Source organism: Ursus maritimus, unplaced genomic scaffold (genome assembly GCF_017311325.1).
Source record: "Ursus maritimus isolate PB19 unplaced genomic scaffold, ASM1731132v1 scaffold_34, whole genome shotgun sequence".
Lineage (NCBI taxonomy): Eukaryota > Metazoa > Chordata > Mammalia > Carnivora > Ursidae > Ursus > Ursus maritimus.
The window spans coordinates 27,619,457-27,628,500 of NW_024426008.1; the positions used below are offsets into that span (position 1 = coordinate 27,619,457).

The following is a 9,044-nucleotide window of genomic DNA, read 5'->3' on the forward strand; positions in this document are numbered from 1 at the left end:
GCGATGGTCCGTCGGACTGGGGAGGCAGCGGTGGAGTGTCTAGGCCTTGGGGCCAGCTTGGGATATTAAAACAAGTGAGACATGGTCCCTGCCCTCGAGGAAGAAGAACCGGCCTCTGCCTCTGTGTGTGTGCGTGTGTGTGTGTGTGTGCACTCACACACGTGCAAGGAGGAGAGAGAGAATGCTGGAGGCTGGACAGTCCCTCAGACTTAGGGAATGCAGAATCACACACTACTCGGAACTAGAACTAAAATGGCCCAGTCGTCTAGAAATGAGGCCCAGAGGCCCCAGGTCCCGTGGCCACTTGCCTGGGGCCCCTCAGGCCCAGCCACGCCTCCCTTCTCCCCTGCAGCCCTCACCCGCCCGCGTCTCCCACACCCCCTCACTGTCCTCGCTGAGCATGCCCCAGCCGGTGATCCAGCAGGACAGGCTGCTGGACAGCTGCAGGCCCGGGCTTGGGAGGCAGGCGGGGGCGATGTAGGCGGTGAGGTTCACGGGCAGGTGCAGCTGTAGCATGACGATGTCACTCCCGAAGGGGTGATGCTTCTCGAAGTCTGGGTGCACGACAATCCGGCGCAGGGACAGCTCCCGCGTGTGCGGGGTGTGCTGGTACAGCCGCGTGCTCCCCAGCAGAACCCGGTAGTCTGCTGGCGCGTGGGACTTGCTGGCGGAGAGGAGCTCGTGGTCATTCTCACCTCTGAGCGTGGGCCAGCTCTGTCTCCCTGCCCTCTCATCTAACCACCCCTCCCTCCGGAGCCTGTGCCTGACGGAGGACAGGCAGCGTCTGTCTCCTCTTCCCAACCCTCTTGAGGCCGACCGATCTCTTGTTCCCAGCCTCAGAACATGTCTCCCCACTACACCTCGCACTGGAGGAGCGGGATTCCTCGTGCTCAAGGCTCCTTGCTGGGGCCTCACATCGAGCTCTTTCATTTTACACAGAGGCGCTCTGGCCCCAACCTCCCTCTAGCCCAACCCTTCCCAAAGCTCCCCACTACCCGACTGTGGCCCCACAACTTTCCTGCCCCTTCTTCCTATAAACGCCTTCCTGCCCCACAGCTGCTTGTCCATTTGGTCCGTACACGTTCACAAAACATTTGTTAAATGAGCAAATGAGCACAGGAAATCGAAACTTGCCTTGTCCCCTGAACACGAGTGACGGAACAGCCCACCCTGCGAGCTGCATGGCCCGCCACCTGGAAAGACTTCCCCCACTCCCATGCCCAAACCCTTTCTTCCGGCACCATGCCAGCTGGGCCACTGTTCCTCTCCTGACCTCCCTCCCTGTCCGCGGGGCCCTCCCCTCTCACCCATGTTGGCTTTCTCTCCTGCCAGCATGGAGACGCCCCCTCGCCACAGAGGGGCCCATGTTTGGCACAGGGTCGGTCCCGATGGGGCTCCAGGCCCTTAAAGCCAGTCAGTGCCTGAACTCTAGTTCCCTGACGTGGGCTGTGATGCCCCCACTCCCTTGAGACCCCTCCTCGTCTGTTCAGAAGCTGGGCACTGAGCCAGGCCCAGGAGGCCAGAGGAGCCAGCCTGCTAAATAGCCACGTCAAGCTCAGGGAGCCCACCTCCCACCCAGGCAGCCTGGCAGGTGGGTGCTGGCAGCCACGACTCCTCCCGGGCACGCAGTTCTGCAGAAGTAATATGAAAAACCGGCCAGCTGTTGCTGTGTGAGCAGTCCCAGGTCCCTGCCTACGGTCTGACGCCCAGGAGTCTTGGGACACTGAGGAGAAGCCCTGGCCGAGGAGGCCAAGAGCCTGTCCACACTGCACGACGGCAGGACAGACCCTGCTAGTTCCCTGGGGCACGTCTGTGCTGGGGAGCAGGCACAGGGGCTGAGGTCGGAGGATGAGGTGAGCGGGCAGCACACTCAGGTGGAGGGGACATGGGTCAAAGGTCAAATACGCTGCTCCAGAGCAAAGCCCAGAGGAGCTGGCATCAGACACCCATCATCCCTTCACTCCTCTTCCCCTTGCACCCCCCTGCCCTACCGGCCTGTCTGCGGGCACCCGGGAAGGACTCACTTGAGGAAGCAGTGGGCAGTGGAAACCAGCCAGAGGGGGTCAATGAGGACAGCTCCGCAGACGTGCGTGCGCTGGTACCGGAGGCTGGCCTGCCATGGCCACTGGCCAGCCAACACATCCCGGCCACCGTAGATCCTCCCCATCGTCTTGGGCTTCCCGCACACTGTGGAGACACCCCCCACCCTGTCCATGATAGAGACACTGGTGACCCCAGTGATGCAATCCCAGAGGCCCTCCCCCTCTTCACAGATGTAAAAACCAAGGCCAAGCGTTAAGGGGCCTGGCCAAAATGCCAGGGCTGCCGGACCCTGACTTTGTGACCGCTGCCGAGGACTGCAGGGCAGAGCACAGGCCAGCAAGCCCTGGGGGGACGGGGGCCCGGGGGTCTGCCGGGGCGGGGCAGGGGACGAGGGGACCAGAGCAGAGTCTGCAGGGAGACACACGTCTCTGAACGCACCTGCCCGGTCGGAGCACATCCCAGACACTCCCTTCAACCAGCACACCTCCCCCTCCTGACCTGCTCCGCAGGGCTCACGGGTGACCAGATGTGCCCCAGATCGCACGTCCGGGGGGGCTCCTGTGGCCCCTCCACCTCACCCCAGCATCTCAAGGAGGAAGGTTCACAGGCAGGAGTCTGGTGCTGGGGGACTGGGGGAAAGCCCCTCCCCTGACTCAGGATGCTCCCTTTCTCAACGAAGAGGAAGTGGGCTAATGCAGACAGCCCTGGTCCTGGGATTCTCACCTGGGGGCCGGGAGGGCAGGGATGTGCCCAGGACCCCTGGAAGGGGCCTCCTGGGTCCCTCATTCAGCAGCAGTCCTTCCCCGCCCAGCCCCCATCCCAGGGCCAGGCCTGGCCACCTGCTCGGTTCCAGGGGGTCCGCAGCGGGGCCTGTGACCCGCCTGTGTTGCGGTTGGGGGATTTCCCAGGGCAGCCTGGTCAGAGGGGGCGGAGAGAAGAGGGGGCTGCGCCCCGCCCCAACCCCTCTCAGAGCCCCTCCGCCCACACGCCTCAGCCCAACGCACCTGCTCCAGGGGCCAACGGCTCTGTTCCACGCCCCCGCAGCACCGGCTCCTCGGCCTGGGCCTCGGTCTCGTCTGGAGCGAGGGCCGGGGCTCGGGAGGCTACCGGCCAGGACCCTCGCATGCCTGCCGGCAGCACCAAAACCCAGAGCAGGGCCGCCAGCCAGCCTCGGCAGCGGGAGGTCGGCGCCTCTGTAGCCATCAATAAGGCTTCTGACCCCAGCCTGACCCGACCCGACCTGACCTCCACCCTGACCCCGTCTGGATCCCAGGCCCTGCTCCTGCCCCCACCCTGATCCCCCTCACACGCCCCAGCACCACCTCCTCCTAACCCTGGGCCCAGAGCCTGCCCAGACCCTAGCCCAGCCCTGACCCAGGCCTGGACTCCTCCCCACACCTGGTCCTGACCCCCAGGGCCTGACTTCTGGCCCAGCTGGTCCCAGCACGATCCAAACAGTGCAATCAAGTGCTCCTGTGAATTCAAGAGAAAAGACAATCGACTCCACAGAGACAGATGGGAACTATACGAGAAGGTCATTCATGGGAGTGGGGATGGGAAGGGTCCACAGGTGGGAAAGCATGCTTGGTCTAACTGGTAATCTAGAAAATGGGAGAGAAACATTACAGTGTGTCATTTTGAACCATCAAATTGCAAACATTTTCTGAGATGGATAAAGACCCCTAAACATTTGTGAATCAGTGATTTCTCTGTAGCTAAAGGGGAACATCCAAAAGTCAGACCTGCTCCCTACCGTGTGCTCCGATGTAATATCCCGCATTTGTTCATATTCGGAATGAGATCCTATCATTTCACACTTGTTTCCTCGGGTGTACAGGGACAGTATTTTATTCACCACCAAGTCTAGGGGCGAGAGAGTAAGGGAATTAGAGCTGCACACAGTATACACTGAAATATCAATTTTTGTTGTTGTTTAGAGAGAGAGAGAGAGAGACGGTGTGTGAGCAGGGGAGGGGGGAGGGGCAGAGGGAGAGAGAATCTTAAACAGGCTGCATGCCCAGTGCAGAGCTGGACGTGGGGCTCGATCTCACCACCCTGGGATCATGACCAGAGCTGAAACCAAGAGTCGGCCGCTTCACTGACTGAGCCACCCAGGTGCTCCTGAAATTCCAATTTAAAAGCTACTATTGTAGGTCACCATATAGTATATCACTAGATTTTGATGAAGGGGTGACTAACATACATAAAAAAAAAGAATCCATAAAAAAATAGCTACTATTGTTATTTAATGGAAACAGAAGCTGAGGGACACCCAGCTTTACTAACTAGTTAAGAACTTATACTTCACTAAATTTAAAAAATTCACGCTTAGGTTTTGGGGAAACTATACTCGTGTTGGGAAACATTTCTATTTCATTATGGAGGCTGGAAGAATAGTTTGTGAACTTGGTCAAAGGGAACCCAGGGTTCATGGTGAAGGTGAGGTGGGCCCTGGGGAGCACAGTAAATGAGCCGAAGTTGATGTTCCCGTGGAGTGTGTAGTTGCATTTGTCCAGCAGGCATTTGGAAGCAGCAATTTAGAATTTAGAATTCGGGGAAGTGCCTTGGCGTGGAGATAAGAGTACTTTAAGGTTCAAAGTGACAGTCGAGGCCATGGGAGTGGATAAAATCATTGAAAGAAACACGTAGAACAAAATTAGAGCCCAAAACACAGAAAGGAGACAAGGAGCCAGTAAGACACTGAGGATTGCGCAGGGTGAACGGAAACCATAGAAACACCAAGTCACACAGCTACAAGATTTCTTGTCCACCTTCTAAACAGCTTTGTGGAGATATACTCTATATACCGTAAAATACACTCCTTACAAGGGACAACTGAATGATTTTCAGTCGACTTCGAGAACTGCACAACAATCATCAGATTTGCAGCTGATCTCTGCTCCCACCGATGGCTCTAGACAGCCACCGATCTGCTCTACGTCCCTCTGCAGTTGTGTTTTCTGGACATTTCACAGACATGGAATCACATAAATGTAGTCTTTCAAGTCTGGCTTGTTTCACTTAGTGTGACAGCACTCCCGCGGCCTCCGCGGTGGGGTGCCTTCACGCTAACCGCCCCGTCTTGCTGCCCTGTGTCCGGGTCTGCAGCAAACTAACCCGCGGCCTTGGATTTGCAGACCACTGGCCTTGAGAGGGAAGGACCAGACTCTCCCAGGAGATAACGCCCGACCACATTCGAAAACACCTGCCACGGATGCCAGCAAGTCTGTCAGGGTCCCGTGGACATAGAGCTGACCACGTGGGCACCGTGTCTCCTGCTCACGGCCCCCTCCCCATTCCCTGCACCGTCCCCTTCTAAGACCTTCCTGCTGGCCTGGACGAGGATGGTGGCCTTCCAGACTTTTTCCTGGTTGCCGGCTTTCTGAATATAGCGACCTCTTCTTGCCCACCCTCACTTGTCTCTCGAGTGTTGATTTTCAAGAGGTGAGCAGCGAACCTGAGTTCAAACTGTTTCTGCCCAGCAACATTAGCGGGTGTTTTGGACGGCGATGCGTGCAGGCACATACTGGTACTCTGTCCTGGTACGGTTGTGCCACAGTTTGATGATCCACCTGCTGCCTGATGGACATTTGGATTATTTGCAGTTTTTGTTGTTTTTTTTTTTAAGAGAGAGAGAGGGCACGCACCTGCAGGTGTGTGCAAGCACAGGGAGAGAGAGACCATCTCAAGCAGACTCCCCACCCAGCACAGAGCTCCACACCCAGCTGGATCTCACGACCTGAGATCATGACCCGAGCCAAAATCAAGAGTCGGAGGCTTAACTGACTGAGCCACCCAGGCGCCCCTGTATGCGGTTTTGGAATATTACAAATAATGCTGCTACGGAAATTCATGTGCTGGTCTTCATGTGGACATCTGTTTTCATTTTTCTTGGGTAGATTCCTAGGAAAGGAATGAAAGTCCTGGGTCGTATATAAGTTTATCTTGAAGGTTGTATCAGCTGACAAACTGCTTTCCAAAGACTCTGCACCATTTCACATTCCTGCTCCCCTGTAGGAAACTTCCAGTTTATTCCATGGGCTTGCCAACACTTGTCTTTGTATTATAGTCATCTTAAGGGTGTGAGGCGATGTCTTCCTGTAGTTTTAATTGCCTTTCCCCTAACGGCCAACAAGGTTGAACGTGTTTGCATTGCTTCATTGCCACTTGTATATTTTCTTTAGTAAAAATGTCCATTCAAATCTTTTGCTTATTTCAGAAAATGTCTTGTCTTTTCACCTAGTTGTTATCTATGATCTTTACAGGTACGTGATGTGTGAGTATTTTCTCCGAGTCTCTGGCTTGTCTTCTCACATTTTCCACAGTGGCTTTTGGAGAGCAAAAGTTTTTAATTTTTGACGTCTAATAGGTTTGGTTTCCCTATGGATCATGCTTTTTGTGTCATAGCTAAGAGGTCATGAAGGCTTTCTACTATTTTCATTGAGAAATTACATTTGGGTAGATTTTTAGTTCATTGTTGTCTAGTGTGATGTAAGTTTTTTCTGTTGGTTGGGTTTTTAGATTTTCTTGTGACTCATCCTAACACCATTGTCCCAGAACCATTGTTCAGTTAAAAAAAAAATATTAGTCTTTCCCCCACTGATTCGTTTTAGGGCCTTTGTTGAAAATCAATTCATAATAAAAGATAAGCTTTTATTTCTAGACCGTCAGTTCTGTGCCATTGTCCTAGATGGGAGCTCTCGTGCCAGATTTCCACTGTCCAGACTAACATGCATTGTAGCAAACTTTGAACCAGGCAGTGCCAGTTTTCCAGATTTGTTATTTTTCCAAATTATTTGGGCTATTTAAGGCCTTTAACATTCTCATATGTATTATAGGATCAGCTGGTCAATTTGTACCCCCCCAAAAATCTGCTGAGATTTCCACAGGGACTGCATCACATTCATAGGTGAATTTGAGAATTGCCTTCTTGATAATACGAAATTTCCCGTTCCATGAACAAGAAATGTTTCTCTATTTATTTAGATCCTTAACTTCTCTTAGCAATATTTTGTAGTTCTCAGGGTACAGGTGATCTTGTACGTCTTCATTAAATGTATATCTAAGTATTTTCCATACTACTGTGAACGAGATTTTTTTGTTAATTTTTTTCATATTTCCATAGCTAGTGTACAGAAATACCATTGGCTTTTGTAAGAAATATTGCTTCTTAAGGTCTTCAACCTTTATTAATTCTAGTCTCTTTTGATTTGTTTTGGTGGGTTCATTGGAATTTTCTGCATAGACGATCGTGTCTTCTACAAATAAAAGTTCTACTTCTTCCATTCAAAGTTGGGTTACTCTAATTTCTTATTTCTTTCCTTCTACCTCTTAGACACCATATTTATAAGGGCCTTGCTTTTTTAATATGTCCATCGGGATGCCTGGGTGCCTCAGTCGATTAGGCGTCTGCCTTCAGCTTAGGTCATGATCCCAGGGTCCTGGGATCAAGCCCTACATCGGGCTCCCTGCTCAGAGGGGAGTCTGCTTCTTCCTCTGCCTCTGCTGCTCCCCCTGCTCGTGCTCTCTGTCAAATAAATAAAAAAATATTTTGAAAAATTAATATGGTCCATCAATCTCTATGTTTAAATTGGAGTGTTTGACTATTCACACTTAGGGATTATTGATGTAGCTGGAACTACATTTTCCAATTTGCTACTTGCTTTCTGCATGTCTCTTATCTTTTCCCCACTTTTACTTGTTTACTTCTTTCTTCTTCACATTTTTTATTGTGCTGTCTACTTCCTCTGTTAATCCTCTAACTGTAGCTTTAGTGACTTTCATAGTGACTGCTGTATTTGTTGGGGTTCTCCAGAGAAGCAGAGCTAATGGGAATCAGGAGAGAGAGAAAGAGACGGAGAGAGACAGATTGATCAATTATGAGGATTGGCTCACATGGTTATGGAGGCTGAGAAGTCCCACGGTCTGCCGCCTGCACACTGGACCCCGGAAAGCCAGCGGCGTGACCCCAGTCTGAGTTCAGAGCAGGAGAAGGGTTTCGTGTTGCTGGCATGAATATGGTGGGCTGCATGGCAAGGGATGTGGTGGTCCCGTACAGCTGAGAGTGGCCCTCGCCGACGCGGGGAGGAAACCAGGACCTCAGACCTGTAGCTGCATGGAACCGAATTGTGCCATGAACAAGGACAAGCTTGGGCGTGGATTTTCTACCCAGAGCCTCCCAATGAGAATGCGGTCCTGAGGACAGCTCCACTTCAGCCTCGCCAGACCCTGGGTGGTGAATCTCCTGTATCCACAGCTGTTCACACAGGGATCCCTCAAGGGAGGAAAGGGAGGGCACTAAGTGTGGGGTGTCCTTGAAGACCCAGGGACCCTGGCCAGTCCCCCTTGCTCTGAGTCCACAGCAAGACGGGCCCCTCGCATGGTTGGAGGAGACAGACTTGTCCAGAAATCCCACCAAGGGACTTGGTGTCTGCCCCACAACCGTGGTTCCTGTGTGCACCCCGTGGCCAGTGCCCCCACGTCTGCCCCGATCCTTTCCCCGTGTCCGTCCTTACTGGCGCTAGGACGATCCCCCACTGTCCCTCCTATTTCAATGATCCCACTGGGACTAGAAGACGCCCCTCCTACCATGAGGCCAGGGCGCAGAGCCCGTCCCCTCAGACCCCCACACAGGGAGCCCTGGAGGAGCTGAGGATCGCCAGCCCTGCCAGCCCCGGGGCTGGACGCTTCAGGGAGACGGAGGGGAGCTCCCGAAGCCAAGCCTGTCTGCAGACTCCATTCTCGCAAATGGTCGTGGTGCAGAGGGCTCCCCCTCCCTGACGTTCAGGGATCCAGATGGCAATGGGAAGCCCCACGAGGCCCCTCTCAGCCCCTTCCTTCCTGTGGGGGCCCCTCTCCGTGCAGCAGCCCAGATGCCAGCAGGAAGACAGTGGCCCGGAGCATTTCCCAGCAAAACCATCTTTATTCCCAATTCACTCACAGTGCCCCAGTGGGCTGCCGCCACCCCGCCCCCACAGTCATGCCCTCCCTCCCTGACCCCC

At 53.8% G+C, this 9,044-nt stretch overlaps 1 protein-coding gene across 1 annotated transcript; it reads right to left on the reverse strand.

The window, feature by feature from the left end:
- Positions 1-355: 355 nt before the first annotated feature.
- On the reverse strand, positions 356-3,246 carry PRSS47 (serine protease 47). Its single transcript, XM_040620394.1, is given in 4 exon segments — positions 356-381; positions 384-664; positions 2,025-2,187; positions 3,048-3,246. Coding segments are annotated over 4 exon segments (669 nt in total).
- Positions 3,247-9,044: the final 5,798 nt, after the last annotated feature.